The 17,369-nt window shown below is 37.6% G+C and overlaps 1 protein-coding gene across 1 annotated transcript; it reads left to right on the top strand.

Moving 5' to 3' along the window:
* The first annotated feature begins 1,628 nt into the window (after positions 1-1,628).
* Positions 1,629-14,053, top strand: LOC311290736 (uncharacterized protein). The gene is made up of 11 exons (XM_084409421.1): positions 1,629-1,682; positions 1,762-1,803; positions 4,210-4,231; positions 4,414-4,508; positions 8,813-8,950; positions 9,153-9,171; positions 10,145-10,158; positions 10,375-10,460; positions 10,583-10,803; positions 12,200-12,561; positions 12,664-14,053. Exons 1-11 carry the CDS (start codon positions 1,658-1,660, stop codon positions 12,927-12,929), a joined length of 1,290 nt encoding a protein of 429 aa, XP_084265547.1. The 5' UTR covers positions 1,629-1,657; the 3' UTR covers positions 12,930-14,053.
* The last annotated feature ends 3,316 nt before the right edge of the window (positions 14,054-17,369 follow it).

Genomic DNA, 17,369 nt, shown 5'->3' with positions numbered 1-17,369 from the left:
CCTACTGTCTGAATAGGTACTACATTGGAATTGGAATATATGGTATGAATATGGGTAGTCTAAATTAAATTCGGACATAATACATCCACCATGTTGTCATTGTCATGTGACCCACCAGCGTCAGTTGCATCGCTTCACCTCCATTCTCTTCCGTGGCTTCATGGGATAGTACAGTGTCCATTGAATCGCACACTATATAGTAAGGGAGTAGGCCTATTCGATTTCGACGCAGCATTGGATACTTAAAAAAACATGGCTGCCAGCAGCCAATAAAATTTCAGTGGCTAATAACATCAAATCTGAATGGCTTACCATTACAAAAGTGGAACTATTTGTACACGATGGCTGTGTCCGAAATCGCATACTCTCTTGAGTAGGTAGGCTACTTATTTTGAATAAGTAATTACTTCACGACCGCTAAAAAGTGCGTTCTTCTATATAGTATAAATGTGTGTATTATGAATGTAACCTGGACCTACTACATTCACCATGCTGTTATTATCATGTGACCTACCAGCGTCAGTTGTGTCGCTTTTCTGCCATTCACAAATCCTCTTCATCATGGGATTGTAAAGTGTCCATCAAATGCACACTTCAGAATCTCGCTGGAAGAAGTAGGTCATCCGGGTACTTTTTGCCTACACTTTTATGATTTTTGTGAATTTGGCCATACATAGGCTACTACTTGTCACATACTGTTTTTCACCTACTATAGGGAAATATGCGATTTCGAATTTTTTGTCAACATTAGCCACAAGGTGGCACTATAATAAGCAACTTCACATTTAAGCTAATACCTCTGCAGAATCAAAATAATTTATTCTGCATCCTTGCTTAAAGCATGAGCAATGGTAAATCTAATTTTTATGATTATCTAACAACTTCTTCCCGCAATTCTAATCTCTTAAAAAAACTCCTAGGCCGTTTGTCAGACCTTTACTAAAATTCCCACACATAATCTCTAGACCATGCTGAGTCAGATATTATGAGATAGTCTCAGATGAGCATAAATAGTCTCATTCTCTGACAGCATTGCTGACTAAACTTTATCAAAACTTTTTTGGTCTATTAAACGGTTTAGGAGATCATACCCCCGCTGCCATTTGTACTATTATGTCTATATCTTATGTGCACACGTCTTTATCTTGTGTCCATTCTTTGTACAAGTGGAGAACATATTTTTCCAGTAATAATAATAAAAAAGAAAGTAGCCACTGCTGAACGAAATGTAAATGCTTAAGTGAAACATGATCCCCACTGATTCCAGGAACAGGGCTGAACCACTGGCTTAATACAATGATATCAAACAATGCCCAAAGGATGCATACCAGTACAACAAACTTATCAACAAGCACTAGAAGAAACTCTTCAGAGATCATTACTAAAGTATCTCAGTAACTGTTCAGTTCACTAATCAAACTACCGTGCGATGATGCAAGTGGTGCCAAACGTCAGACAAATGAAAGATGAATTGGTCCACAGTGTTATGTCCATACTTGTAACTTCCGTTGTGTGCTGTTGGGTATCACAATCTGTAGTCCTTCCTTGTTTCAATGATGCACGCTGAAAGAGGCGGGGCTTAAGTTTTATTTTAGAGTGAATAAATTCTCATCCCATCATCTTTGGATATTCAAGCTTTATTGAACAGGGATTGACCATGGAGGTCTACACATCAACTGCATGTATGACAGCACATTTTTAAACTTTTGAGTTGCCTTATAGATTTATTTTTTATAAATATTATTTTATTTTTTATTGCAGGTGTGACAATCTTGTGCATTCTTGCCACATTCTCTACACAAGGTAAGTAAACACTAAAATTAAACTTTAGACATGCTTGTATTTAGGCAACTATTAGTTTTTATTGTCATTTATATAAGTAATTCATTAAAATTAATAATTGAGTCATTCTAATATTAGTGGTTTATAAAGCAGTGCCTTGTTAAGGATTTATATGTGCAACCACGAATGTGAAGATTGATTCTACAATTTACTTTGTCAGTGATTTGTTTTGTTTTTTTCTGAATGGAGGCGGGGACGTTTTGATGCACTGTATGAGCAATGCCCGTTTTTTTTCAGTAGGCTAGTTTAGTCGAGTGATGAAGTTGCTGCCGGTGGAGCGCGCTTAAAATAGCACTGAGAGGGAAAGTTGATTTCGTATGGGAATTTAGCAAATACAGACAGCCAGTGAACAAGGAAAAGTAAGGAACTGTTGCAAACCCACTGACACTGGATACGGATTGATTGGGCGTCCAGGGACAGTATTTTTGTGGTAGTGTTTCAGTTGGTTAGTCTTGGCATGGTTTGGGACCGTTTACACAGAACGCGGGTTCCACTGCGCTACTTTGTTGTTGTTTATCTTTGAAAAACACGTGTTTAGCGTGTTTTGCAGCGCGACACGGCGTTCTAAAAACGCGGCGCTCAAGTTAAACAACGATTTGAAGAAGTTCAACTTTTAAAAAACGCGCCTCTAGGCAGTGCGGTGTTTTTTCTCGCTTTCCACTGACCTGTGCCTCTCGTTTTTTAATAACGCGAAAACATGTTTACTGTACTTCAGTGCCGCTTCCAAAATTTTTGGATTAGATTTTGTGATGAATCCCGTTGGTTTGCTTTCTGTTTTGACATGTATTGTTATGCTTTGTTGAATGCTGAGCATAGATAGTCTCATTCTCTGTTCTCAGAAAGAAATGTTATATATTTACTAAGTGTTGATTTTAGCATCATTTACACACCCTCAAGTTGTTCCAAACCTGTATGAGTTTCTTTCTTCTGTTGAGCACAAAAGAAGATATTTTGAAGAATGTTGGTAACCATACAATTGACGGTAGCCATTCATAGTATTTATTTTCCTACTATGGAAGTCAATGGCTATACTGTCAACTGTTTGATTACCAACATTGAATAAGAAATGTCTTATTTTGTGTTCAACAGAAAAAGAGAAACCCGTACAGGTTTGGAACAACTTGAGGGTGAGTAAATTATGTGATGGGTAAACTGTCCCTTTAGGGCCAATTTACAGTCAGTCACCAGATTACACAAGATCCAAGACCAGGGAAAGGCTGAATCATTCATGTAAAAACATTAAGTGCAGACTGTTACCAACAGGCATCGACAAGCGTAACGCACTGATCCAACAAAACCCAACAAACTTGTCTTTTGCTGTTGGTTGACACCTGTCAGAGCAGTGTGTGAATTGGCCTTTAGTATCAGTAGGGCGTAAGGTGAGAGTACAAGAATTTAAATCTAAATTAATATGTGGAAACTGCTGCTTAAAATAATTCACATATTAAAAGAAGGAAATCAAACCCCACAACATGATTCCCATTAATAAAAGTATGAACTTTTGCAAGAAAATGCACTGACTCATGGATAGGTTAGGTTAAAACAGGGGTGCCCAACCCTGCTCCTGCAGATCGACTGTCCTGCACAGTTTATCTCCAGCCCTAATGAAACACACCTGCCTTTAATTTTCAAGTGATCCTGAAGACCTTAATTGGTTGCTTCAGGTGTGTTTGATTAGGGTTGGAGATGAGCTGTGGAGGACAGCTGATCGGCAGGAGCAGGGTTGGGCACCCCTGGGTTAAAGGGATAGTTCACCTAAAAATTTTAATACTTCATTTTTTAAATGTATCACTTTATCATTTACTCACATAAAGTCATTAAAAAACCTGTATGGCTTCCTTCTGTGGAAAATAAAAGAAGATATTTTGATGAACTGTTTTTGTCCATTCAATGAAAGTCAGTTGTTTTGGACCTCTCTGACCATTGTATGAATGGAAAAAAAGAAGAAAAAAACATTGTGACATTTTTCTTTTGAAAGATGAAAGAAACTCGGGTTTGGAACAACATGAGGCTGAGTGAATTATGACAGAATTTTCATTTTTATTAAATGAAATCATGAAATGCTGTTCACGATGCTTTTTTTGTCACTAAAAATGTAGGGAGAGGTTTAATTTTTTTCTGTCATGTATTAAATGTGTGTCACATACCAGAATAGAGGGATCTCCCTTCTCATTCCCTTTTTCATGCCATTATGATGACATCAGCAAAAAGAGGCATATCAAGTTACAGCATTTTGATTCAAGATTACAAATAGTTTGCACTATTCAATTGTTCACAATAAGACCAGGAACTTGCATTAAGTACATTTCATATTCAAAATTACTCCAGTTACCACTTTTTATAATGAATAATCTCTTTGTTCCCCAGGAATGACTGACACTGGAAGCCAGTAAGTGACCTTACACAGACCCTTAAGAATACGAGAGCCTCTGAACATAGTTTCAGAGAGATTGTTATCATTATTATTTATTTATTTCACATTTATTTGACCATAAATCACTTCCAGTGTAAATTAACAGGATGTTTTGGTAAAGATAAAATCAGACTGATTTGTCCTGTTTATAATGTAAGCAGCAACACGGGTTCCAGTGGGCCGATGGAAAGCAGCCCTCAGCTGCAATGTGGAAATCTGGCTTACATCAGCTCAAACGGTTCCTGCTGTAATGGTAGGAAAGTCTCTCTGCAACTCTCAGTTTGTGGCTGCTGAGTCACTGTAGGAAGATGTGATTCACAGATAGTTTAGGAAGTAAATAAAATAAACAAGGTTGGACAATGAAACCGAAACACCTGGTTTTAGACCCCAATAACTTATAGGTATAAATTCTCCCAAAATTCTCTTTTTCCATTCGTCTTGGGAATGACAGATACAAGTCCTTCACAGCGGCCGAAGGATTTTGATTCCTCTTGCAGAACAGTATCCAGGTCACTGCGTGATGCTTCTGGAGGAAAAAGCTTTGCAAGACTGTGCAAGCCATGGGAGATGTTCACCTTCACTTTCATGTTCATCAAACCATTCTGTCACCAGTCTTGCTGTGTGTATTGGTGCATTATCATCCTGATGCACGGCAACATGGTCCTCCAGAATGGTTCAGTAGTTCTTGGCAGTAACGCCCATCAAGAACTGTAGGGAATGGCATGATATCGCAGCGCAAACCATCACTGATCCACCGACTGGCCAGCAACAGTCCGGGTGTTCAGCTTCTTTGAGGATTCTCCACACCGTGACTCTCCCGGATGTGGGAAAAACAGTGAAGGTGGACTCATCAGGGAACAGTACATGTTTCACATTGTCCACAGCCCAAGATTTGCACTGTTGGATCCAATGAAATCGACATTTTGCATTGGAACGAGTGACCAAAGGTTTGGCTCTAGCAGCCTGACCATGATTATTGACTCTGTGAATCTCCTGACGAACAGTTTTTGTGAAAACAGAAAAGTCGAGCTGCAAGTTTAATTCTGCATTGAGTTGGGCGGCTGTGGTTTTGTTTTTTTGGATACAATCCGGGTTAGTACGTGGACATCACGTCAGACAGCTTCGTCTTGTGGATGTGGTTTGTCATTCATGGAGGTATGCCAGCAGCCATATCACCCTGTTGCCCAAGACTGGTTGCCCACTGAAGCTAAGCAGCGTTGAGCCTGGCTAGTACCTGGATGGGAGACCTCCTGAGAAAACCAGGTTGCTGCTGGAAGAGGTGTTAGTGAGGCCAGTAGGGGGTGCTTACCTGTGGTCTGTGTGGGTCCTAACGCCCCAGTATAGTGATCGGGACACAAAAGAGCATCGCCCTTCAGATGAGACATTAAACCAAGGTGACTCTCTGTGGTCATTAAAAATCCCAGGATGTCCTTCGAAAAAGAGTAGGGGTGTAACCCCGGCATCCTGGCCAAATTTGCCTATTGGCCTCTGTCCATCATGGCCTCCTAATCAACCCCATATACTGATTGGCTTCATCTCTGTCTCCTCTCCACCAGTAAGCTGGTGTGTGGTGGGCGTTCTGGCGCAATATGGCTGCCGTCGCATCATCATCCAGGTGGATGCTGCACATTTGTGGTCCTTCCACATGTAAAAGCGCTTTGAGTACCCAGAAAAGCGATATATAAATGTAACAAATTGATTATGCCGACTTTACCCTGGAAATCGTGACTCTCCCTTCACCACAAAGACTTGCTGTCCTGGTCCCAGATGAGCCAGCAAAATGCGCACCAACAATTTGTCCTCTTCTAAACTGTTAATTGCAATATATTATGTACATCTGTGCTATCGCTCTGCTAATTCAACCTTCACACTCAGCTCTTATTGATGGAATCAATATCCAATCAGCGAAGATTCAATTCAATTAAAAAAAACGTTGTCTATCCCCACAGGGCTCAACAAACAATACAAAACACATAATATCAGTTTTAAAACCTACAACATTAAGACTTAAACAATTCTTAAGAAAAACAATATTCATCTTAAGATCCCATTTAAAATACCAATAGCAGTTGGATTAAAAGTATTCTTATATGTGGTCTTTTTTTTTACCAAAGGTACTTTATACCATCTGCTAGAATGAAATGCACTATACAGGAGATGGGAAGAATCCGTCTCAATAACTGAGGCTTTCCTTTTTTTACTCCCACTGTGTAAAGATCTGTGAGTCAACCTTGTTTCTCCCCAATTATTTTACCAGCCAAATTTACAATCCTTAAAAGTCTGTTTTTACTTTTACAGAGCGAGAACCAAGATACAATATGAAAAGTGAACACAGATTCATACTTTAATATCCTACTTTAAATATCCTACTTTACTTGCTCAACTTCCTCTCCATTAATTAACAAAGGCTTAAAAAGTACACCTGCATTATTAGTACCACAGCACATTTCTTCAGATTTACTAGTATTAAGCTGCAAATAACTTTCCTCCATCCAGGATGTAAAAAATAACAAAAATGAAAATAATTATCCAATGATTGAGAATCCTTCACACATCCCACCAATACCATGTCGTCTGCGTATTTTTATAAGTATCAAATTATCCTTATTACACGTCATCTCATTTGTATAAATAGAACAAAGAAAAAAGAATTGGAGATAAAACACATCCCTGTGGGAGACCAGTATTTAAAACCACATTCTCTGACTTTCAGCCATTAAACCAGCACATGTCGTGGACAGTCCAGTAAGAAACTATTAATCCATAAAATCAAAGTTTGATGCACATGCAATTCCTCCAAATGCCACAGAAGTGTGTTTATATTCACCATATTAAAGGCAGAAGAGAAGTCCATCAATAAAATCCTATCACAGGAGTCTGCCGCATCCATGTTTTGCAACCTCGTCCAGCCGAGTGAGGGTGGCAATCTTCGCAAGCCCAACTCATACGCAAATGGCAAAGAATCAAGTTTAACAGTCAGCGTCTAGGAAAGTTGCTGACAAACGACTCTCTCCATACACTTACACAGCACAAATGTTAAAGCCACTGGTCTATAATTCTCAAGCTCCTTAGCATGTGGCTTTTGGCAATGGGATCATTTATTTTATTTATCCATTTATTTGATAGGGACAATGCACATTATTTAACATCTGCATTGAAACAACAAAAACAGACGTAAACATGCCAGATTATAGCCACAGGGCTAATTTACATCCGTAGTCCCTAGACAAACTACAGAAATAGAAAGATTGTAACATACAAAAAAAAAAAAATAATAAATAAATACATACAAGCAAAATAAAAGAAGAGTCACTTAATGATCACAAGACTGGTTTGCTTTAAGCCACACTTTGAGTTTGGTTTTAAATGTAGAAAATGTAGGACATTCCCTGACAGTGATGGGGATACTGTTCCATAACTTACAGGCCTTCACAGACAGAGCATTTTGTCCAAAGGCTGTTCTTCTAAAAGGCACCTCACAGTCACCTCTAACGGAGGCCCGTGTCCTGGTACCACTGTGAGTCTTTGGTCTAAAGAAGTCCGACATGGGTAATAATAGTAATGATAATGAAAATAGTTCCTTCCAGGCCTGGTCTGCGGTACAATATTACAATTAAGAGACCGCTGTAAAAGCTGCCAACACTCCCTTCAGCTGAATTGCACATTCCCTCTGTACCTTGCCTTTTATTTACATTTACATTTAGTAATTTAGCAGACGCTTTTGTCCAAAGCGACTTACAAATTAGGACTAAATTAAGCGAGTCATCGTGAAACAATGCAAGAAGTGCTCAAAATACGAAGGTCAGGCATTGTTCAGAGTAGCATAAAACCGATAAGGGAGGATTAAAGGAAAAGGAAAGAATTTATTATTATAATGATTTTTTTATGAGGTTAAGTGCTCACGGAAGAGATTGTTGTCAGGGATTCTGCACTTACGGATGAGGCTGGGGAGAGCATTCCACCAGCATGGAACCGGAAGAATGTTCTGGAAAGTGATTTTGTGGCTCTTTGTGATGGAACCACGAGACGTCGCTCGTTGACCGATCGTAGGCTTCTGGTAGGGATTTAGGCTCGTAGGAGCGAGTGAAAGTAGGAGGGAGCTGAGCCTGTGATGGATCTGTAAGCAAGCGTCAATGCCTTGAACTTGATGCGGGCAGCGAGCGGTAGCCAGTGCAGAGAGATGAACAGAGGAGTGACGTGGGCCCTTTTTGGCTCGTTGAAAACAAGACTCATGCAGCATTCTGAATCATTTGTAGAGGTTTAGTTGCACATGATGAAAGTCCTTTATTCCATCAGGCGCCGATGTCTTTTGGAGTTTAACTTGCAATAAGAGCTTTTCCACAGTCAGGAAGTAAAGCTAACTTTGGATTTGGACGTGCCTTGATGCCTTCCTACATTGGAATGTGTCCTCCGAAGACGCAGCCTATATTGGCCGGTGTTTCAGTGTCCAACCCTTGTATATGGCATATGTAATGATGATTTACAAGGAAATTGCAAAGACTGAACACTGTAGGATGTTTTTTATTATTATGTTTTTTGTACTTTGATGTGTTGCAGGTAACCTAACTCATGGATTAAACCAGCTGGTGGCTGACTGCTGTGAATCTGTAGCGTACAATCCCCTAAATAAGATTTGCTGTAATGGCAGTGTTGTCACTCGAACCAGTGCTCAAATGTCATGCAACAGGGGCAAAGGTTGGCTTGATGCGACTTGAACACTTTGCATTGTTTAGTTTTGACATGGTTAAGATTTTATCAAGATTGTTGGATAGTCATACCATTAGATCAAGCATGTCCTGTAATCACTTCTTTTATAATGAAGTGGAGTGTAACTTCTTCCACTCATTTACAGCCCTGTACCTAACGACATCTTATATTCTGAATCTTATTCTCACAGATTCTGCTCCTCCGAACAGGTGAGTCATTCAGTCCTGATCAAAAATCCTCTCTTTACATCCACTGCTCAAAATTCCGTGTAAAGACATAATGCTACTTAACAGCAGGACTAAATTATTCCTAGTATAAAAGTATATTATTAAAATTGCTGTGTAAATGCATTTATGCCACCTCTGAGCAGCATTAAACAGTCTGTGTAAAAACATCTAATTGCCACTTCAGAAGAGCTTCTGTGCCACACAAGAGACAACAAAGTAAAAGCTTCTCTTGAATAAAAAAAAATCTGAATACTTCAGCACTTTTCATTCTGAACTGTGTCCCTTCTTCTGTAATTAAACGAATTATTAAAGCAACCCAAAGTTTAAATTGATTTGCAAAAATTGTTACGCTCAGGTTTCCCACAACCGTGGAAAACCTGAAAATATCAGTGATATTTTTTTAAATAGTGAATTATTAGCCTTACTCTTTGTGAGTGCAGTTTCTATCAAAAATATTTTTAAAAAGCCTTTTTAATAACCCCGTAACACTGGGAAAATGCATAATAGATGTATGATAAAATTCATCTGTGCAAAATGCATACCCTGTCTGTAAAATCAGGCCTTAGAGTATCTGACTCATATTGAAAGTTGGCTCAAAGATGCACTAGTCCTTGACACTTAAGAGACATGCCAAGACAGCTGATTTGTGAGGAGATAAAGCACTTGTTTTTTTTCTAAAGTTGAAAACCTCAATATTGCAATAAATCAAGATCAACAGCCTACGAATGTCAACAAACACTCAGTCTCAGAAAAATGAGTGTATATATATACTTCTTAAAAAATGTAGTCAAGTAGAGATTTAAAGTTGCTTTGTATCTTTGAAACAGTCAAACTACAAAGTAGCCAAAAAGATACTCAAGTACAATAACTAATTATATTTTCTCCAATACTTTACACCACTGTGTGTTTGTGTTTGTGTTTGTGTTTATGTGTTACTGGAAATCTCTACAAGCAGTCCCACCACACCAGGTAAAGCTCTGGGCATCCTCATTGTCTACTATACTCTCGATCAGACAGTGATTGAGAGAGACCGTTGTGTTTAAGTAACTATTGATAGAAACTAAGCTGAGATTTTTCAGGCATTAACTTATATAAATCGTTCTCGACATCACTGGTAATTATGGTGACATTTAGGATCATTGTAGCAATTAATTCCATGCTCTCACTAATCCCCTCCTCTTCTAGGATCGAAGTGTGGATCAGAAACCTACGATCCCACGAAAGAAATGTGTTGCTCAGGGAAACGGTATAGGGCATCAAAACTTAATAAGGTAGTATTGCCATTTAACACTTAGATTAAGCATTATAGAACATCCCATTCAAATAAATTGGGGATTTCTGTGAACACAAAAACCCTGCATACATTAATACACTGTTTGCCTGTGTCCTTCAGTGCTGTGGTGCAGAATTGTACCGTCTGTCCGATGACCACGTGCTGTGCTGTAATGGAATCCTTCATATCAACGTTTCTAAGAATTCGGAGTGTGTCGCAGGTGTTGTGTACACTCCAGCAAACACTACCTGCAACCTGTCTGCCCGTCCCCGTCTCGACGAGCACTGTTGTGGAGGAAAAATCTTCCATCCTCGAACACATATTTGCTGTAATGGACACAGGTAGGAGTACAAAGGTTTGATTTGATTTAAAAGTATTTTTTGCTCATGTTGAGCAACCAAATGTAAGTAGCATTCATGAAATTTACATTCTCAAGGGCCATCTGCAATACTTCACATTTCATCACAATGCATAGCTACTGTTTAATGACCTTCAAAGGGCAAAGTGCCATATATTTAGACGGTAAAGGGATAAGCAGCCGAACCTTGACCCTTGATTTCAACTACACGTCCACCATGATGGGGCAACCTTATGTAGAATGACATATGTTTCTTTAGGGGTAAAGCACTTTATACAATGTAAAAAGTTACTCACCATTTTTTCTATGTATAGCCCTGCTCAAATAAGTAAAAAAAAACAAATAGCATACCTGTGTGATTCTGTGAAAATCTAATAGCTTTAGGATAAATCTTGACAAATGAGTCTTTGTCTCTAACTGGAAATTCAAGTCTTACTAATGCATGTAGAGGCAAATGCCAAGACTAATTCATGGCACCGCTTGAGACTCTCAATCATTTAGGCCACCTCATAAGCCAACAACAGGTTTTAAAACTACTAACAACCTCTAAAAACAGAATAACCGTAATGCTCTTACTGTAAATCAGTTGAATAAATACTGAATTAAATTATTTACTTATTATTATTTAATCAATAATTAAACATTACCGGAATTACATATAAAATGAATGAAAAAAGAATTGAACCTTAAAAGAAAATCTGCTGATTTGCAATAAAGACCTAGTGTTACCTAATTTGATGATGCAGGGTTAAAAAAAATCGTTTTTTATTTTTTTAATTTTTTTACAAAAGCATGTAAATAAAAGCGGTCAAGTATTCTAAATGTATAATTTAACATACATTTGCAAAGGAGTGGCAAATATGTTCAAATTCTCTGAGAACTTTACATAAACACAAACAAGTTTATAAATAAGCTTTTTCACAAAACCAGCAGGAGATATCTGGTCATTTTTTAATTTTCTTCTGTCGCCATAATTCTTCTTTGTGGCAGTTTGTGGCAGAGTTTGCAGCTGTATATTGTTGGCGAACATCCTAATGCCGCAAAAACACAATAACAGCGTTGAAAAACAGTTCGGAAAACTTGACTTTCATAGACAACCAAAGTCGAGGAACGTCTCGAAAGTGGCATGTTAGAACAAATATTTTGGAGTCAGCGCCCCAAAATTAGCGAGAATCAGGTATTGAGTTCATTGCAGATAACTGCAATAATGAATAGGAATAGTTTCTCATGTCAGAAAACAATCATTTCCCTCATCAGTAAAGTTTTGCGAGTGCAGTATTTGTCTGGGGCTCATGCGCTGGTGAAATTGACTTGCCTTGTGCATTTTGTATCTGTGCTGCCTAGTGAATGACTTTTCTTTCCAACTTTTTTCTATCCAGCCACTCCAATCAGAATGGTAATTTCTGTTGTGGTTCAGATGTCTATGACTACCACAAAGAGTTTATGAAGTGCTGCTCGGGTAAACTCCACAACCTTACCCATAACACAGTGAAAGCAGAGTGCTGTGGAAACCTCTTGCTGATGAATAAAACCAATCAAATTTGCTGTTCTTCATCAACCCATGCCATTCTTTATGACACCAAACCAAATCACCATTGCTGTGGGCACTACTACTACAACACGTCCCTGTGGAGCTGCTGTGCTGAACATCTCAAACCAACACCAAGCCCTAATTTCTCTCATGCAGAAGACGGACTTAAACCACTAATGGACATGATTCCTGACATATGCAATAAAAATGGTGATGTTCTTTAACAATATATTGTGGTGCGACCTAAAAAACGAAATACATTTTGTGGGAATTTGACTAAATGATCTTGTTTGTTTGTGTGTGTGCTTCTAGTGTTCTTTGGTAAAGTGGAGAGTGTGGCACTTGGCACATTCAAGCGTCACATTGTGTTGAAAGTTGTCAATGTCTTCGAGGACCCTTGGCTTAACGTGTCCCTGGATCACTGCAGCTCTCCTGCCCTGGAGATCGGCATGACATACCTTTGGGAGAAAAACAGCAATGCCACAACGTACAAGCCTCTCTCTGTCTCTTTTGACCTAATCTCTGACATTCACATGTACTTTACTGTATGTAAACATACGTGTCAGAAAGGAGGATAGAAACATGGATTGAGGTCTATTTCCAGTCATTTCCAAGCCCATCCATGTTGAGTTTCATTAGATGTCTTTTCTAAAGAGAAATATAATCTTTCATCATTAATGCTAAATGACCACTGAATGTGAAAGCCATTACATTTGAAAGCTAGAAACTTTAACAATATCTCAGCATTATGGCAAAGACATTGCATGTTGTGCATCTGTGCTTTTTTCCCAATAACGGATGCAGGGTGCTGTTTGGAGTGATGCATTAAGCTATTTAGTCATTCGGGTTATTTTAAGGTTTGTAATTCAGTATTTTGTGTTCTTTCTTTTGAAATTTGAATTGCTGTGCAGACAGTGTTACTTGTCTTTTACAAGTTGCACTGCAATACCTAATAAGAAATTTTAATCGTACTGTATTTTGATATTTTATCAGTCTCAGGTCTATTCCAATGTCTGTTCGGGGTTTAATTGGCAATTGGTTTGGTTTAATTTATGCAATATAGCTCAAAAGTGTTTTTTTAACATTTAATTACAATTATTTGTTTAAAAGTAATTAATGGCTTTTATCCTGATACACAAGAAGACAGCAGTTACTTCTTACTTATATTTTTGGATATTGACGAAACTCAACTGTAAAGTTGTAGAAGCTATGTATTTCTTTTTATATTCTAATCATTTATTTTCATTGATTGACAAATCTACTGTATAGGTTTGTAATATTTGCTAAACAATGGTTCTCCTTCACTAACTGATAATAACACCTGGACTTGCATGTAAAATCTGTGTGCATTTACAGTATACACACACACACACACACACACACATATATATATATATATGTGTGTGTGTGTGTGTGTGTGTGTGTGTGTGTGTGTGTGTACTGTAAATGCATGCAGATTATATACATATATATATATATATATATATATATTATACACCATATTCATGAACAAATCTGCATGTATCAATTTCCATGTATTAACTATATAACTGTGAAGACAAGCTAATCACACAGGTTTCATATTGTTGTGTGAAGAAAGTTCACTCATTCGGGTTAATTATAGAAATACAGATATGGAATTTTGCTAAAATTATATAATATATTGCCATTTGTGATTGTATATCAAATATATTATTTCTAATAAAAATGTTTAAGAAGCACAAAGACTGCATATTTTATCAGGTCTTCAACCCTGCTTCTGCAGACCCACTGTCCTCCAGAGTTCGTGTGACTTCAAGCGATGCTGAAGAGCTGAAAGTGTGTTTGATTACAGTTGGAGATTAGGGTTGTCACCTTTCCATGAATTGTAATAGTGATCATTAGAAATAGGGAAATATCTTTGTTCAGACGTGTTTACTCATTATATGCTGAGTACTAAATTTATATATTTACATACACTTATAAACAAGAGATATAATTTTGTCATACTGTATTTTAAATCAGGGTTCCCACGGGTCCTTGAAATCCTTGAAAGTTTTTGAAAATTAACACACATAGATACAGGTCCTTGAAAGTGCTTGAATTTATTTTGTGCACGAAGTTTTCTTAAAACAAATATCTTAAAACTTCTGGTTACATGAGCCTAATTCTTTTCAATCAAATCCATGCAGTTAATATCAGATCTCTGCCATATGGCCAAAAATAAATGCAAAAAAAAAAGCTTTTTTGCATAGTTGTGTTTGACACATGAAAACTGTAACAATGTATCTTACAAGGTAACACGATGTAACCTTGCTCTCACTTGAAGTGTGTCCCCACATTAAGTCCTTGAATTTGATGGTATTGGACCTGGAAAGTCCTTGAAAGGTCCTTGAATTTGAAGTTAACCAAGGTGTGGGAACCCTGTTAAATCCATATAAGCTTTACAGATCATCAATGAAAACATTGTAAATGTTTTACATGCTTATTCAATGAACCATAAACTCAACTTGCACCTGTGGAACAGTCCTTAAGACACTAATCGTTTACAGACAATTAAGGTCACAGCTACAATAACTTGGGGACACTAAAGAGACCTTTCTACTGGCTCTGAAGAACACCAGGAGAAAGATTTCTACGGTCCCTGATCACCTACTGAACGTGCCATAGACCTGCTGCAGGAGGCTTGAGGACTGCAGATATAAACAGAGCAATAAACTACAATGTAAGATGCCTGAGACAGTTACAGGGAGACAGGATGGACAGCTGATCGTCCTCGCAGTGCCAAACGACTTGTAACCATGTGTCCCATCAGATGTGTGCAACATCTCACAGCAAGAACTGGCAAATCTGCTGCAGTCCTTAAAGCAATTGGTGGCCACACAAGATACTGACCGCTACTTTTGATATTGACCCCCCTTTGTTCAGGGACTCATTCATCCATTTCTGTTCGTCAGATGTCTGTGAAATTTGTTCCGTTTTTGAATCTTTTTATACTCATTTACATGTTGAGAAATTTGCTGGGGAAAAAAACAGTTGAAAGTCATAGGATGTGTCTTTTTTGTTGAGTATCTATCTATCTATCTATCTATCTATCTATCTATCTATCTATCTATCTATCTATCTATCTATCTATCTATCTATCTATCTATCTATCTATCTATCTATCTATCTATAACCCACAGTAAATTAGTTGAATGAATACATTTCTAGATTTAAAAAGAAAAAGGTAGGACATTTATTTTTCTTGAGGACTCTTGTTCTCTAAAGGGCTCTTCTCTCTCTCTCTCTCTCTCTCTCTCTCTCTCTCTCTCTCTCTCTCTATTAAGCTTTGTAAATATTGAATCTGTAAAGGCAAACCGATATCGAACAGTGTGTATCAGAAGTGTTTAAGCCGAAGGAAATAATCCATTATTTATCGGCTTTAATGTATTAGCCGAATTTTCTTAACGGCCCGATATATCAGTAACATTCAAAATTATCATATCGGCCGATATCGATATAGTGGCCGATATATTGCACATCCCTATCGATAAGGACATGTTCATGGACTATTTGTCTGTATTTCTTGTTTTCTTGTGTTTCTTCCTGTTTCCTGTGTTCAGATCACTAGCTTTGTTGTCATGGTAACTGATTATGTGGTGGACCTATTTCTTGCTAAGTTTCTCAGTTTCCTGTGTTTATAAGCTCTCATTTTGATTCAGCCCTTTTTTTAAACTTTTTTATTGTTCTTACCCTACATGACATCATCACTTCTATGTCCACTTTCCCCGTTCCAGGGCCAGTCCATCCAGAGGATGTCCCAGAGCAAGTATCCCTAACATGTCCCATGCAAGCCCTCCCTCCACCTTGATCCTCACTCCCACTGGCAGCACCTCAGTCCTCTAAGCTCCTGGCTCCAACATGGTCCACCAGTCCTCCGGCTCCAGCTTGGTCCACTGAGCCTACGGTGTCGCCCTGGTCCTTCATCCCTCCATCTCTGCCTGGGTCTTCAGTCCACCCTATTCCGTTTCGATCCACCGTTCCCCTTGCTCCGCCCTGGTCCACCCTGGATCCATATCTCCTCTTCCTTGCCTCCCTTGTCATCATCATCATCATTGCCTGCACTGTGACCGATGCAGGTATTTTTTTAAATATAACTACAATGTAAAAACTTGTATGTTTGGGCACAATAAGTGCATTTTATGTTAGTAAATTTATACATAAATGTATGTGATGTAAACATGGGCGTCGGAGAGACGGCAATTAACACGTTGTTTGATCGTGATCGTGCTGTGCTTATTCCATTCATTCGAGTAGCCTATCATATTGTACAAGTCTTAAATCATTTAAATATACATACAAAAATATACTAAATCATATCGTAGAACATGTACAGTACAGGTCAAAAGTTTGGAAACATTACTATTTTTAATGTTTTTGAAAGAAGTTTCTTCTGCTCATCAAACCTGCATTTATTTGATCAAAAATACAGGAAAAAAATGTAATATTGTGATATATTATTACAATTTAAAATAATTGGTTTTCAATTTATTATACTTTAAATTATCATTTATTTCTGTGATGCAAAGCTGAATTTTCAGGATCATTACTCCAGTCTATCACATGATCCTTTAGAATTGAATTAATTATCAAAGTTGGAAAAAGTTCTGCTGCTTAATATTGTTTCATAACCTGTGATACTTTTTTAGGATACTTTGATGAATAAAAAGTTAAAAAAAAATAAAAAAAGGAGCAAATGTTTTAAAAATGGAAATCTTTTTGTAACAACAATATACACTACTGGTCAGTAATTTGGGGTCAGTAATTTTTTTTCTTTCTTTTTTTGAAATAAATCAATACTTTTATTCAGCAAGGATGTGTTAAATTGATCAAAAGTGATAGTAAAAAAGATTTATATTATTAGAAAATATTTTTATATTTTGAATAAATGCAGTTCTTTTTAACCTTTTATTTATCAAATATATTAGGCAGCAGAACTGTTTCCAACACTCATAATAAATCAGAATATTAGAGTGATTTCTAAAGGATCATGTGAT

The sequence above is a fragment of the Rutilus rutilus genome (assembly GCF_951802725.1).
Source record: "Rutilus rutilus genome assembly, chromosome: 5".
Taxonomy (NCBI): domain Eukaryota; kingdom Metazoa; phylum Chordata; class Actinopteri; order Cypriniformes; family Leuciscidae; genus Rutilus; species Rutilus rutilus.
Note: the sequence above shows the minus strand (reverse complement) of the source record. Positions and strands in the feature narration are given on the sequence as shown.

Coding starts and splice junctions, on each gene's coding strand:
- LOC311290736 (XM_084409421.1), top strand. CDS start 1,658: ATGGAGGTCTACACATCAACTGCAT. Junction 1,683..1,761: donor GGTCTACACATCAACTGCAT/GTATGACAGCAC, acceptor TTTTTATTGCAG/GTGTGACAATCTTGTGCATT. Junction 4,232..4,413: donor ATGACTGACACTGGAAGCCA/GTAAGTGACCTT, acceptor TTATAATGTAAG/CAGCAACACGGGTTCCAGTG.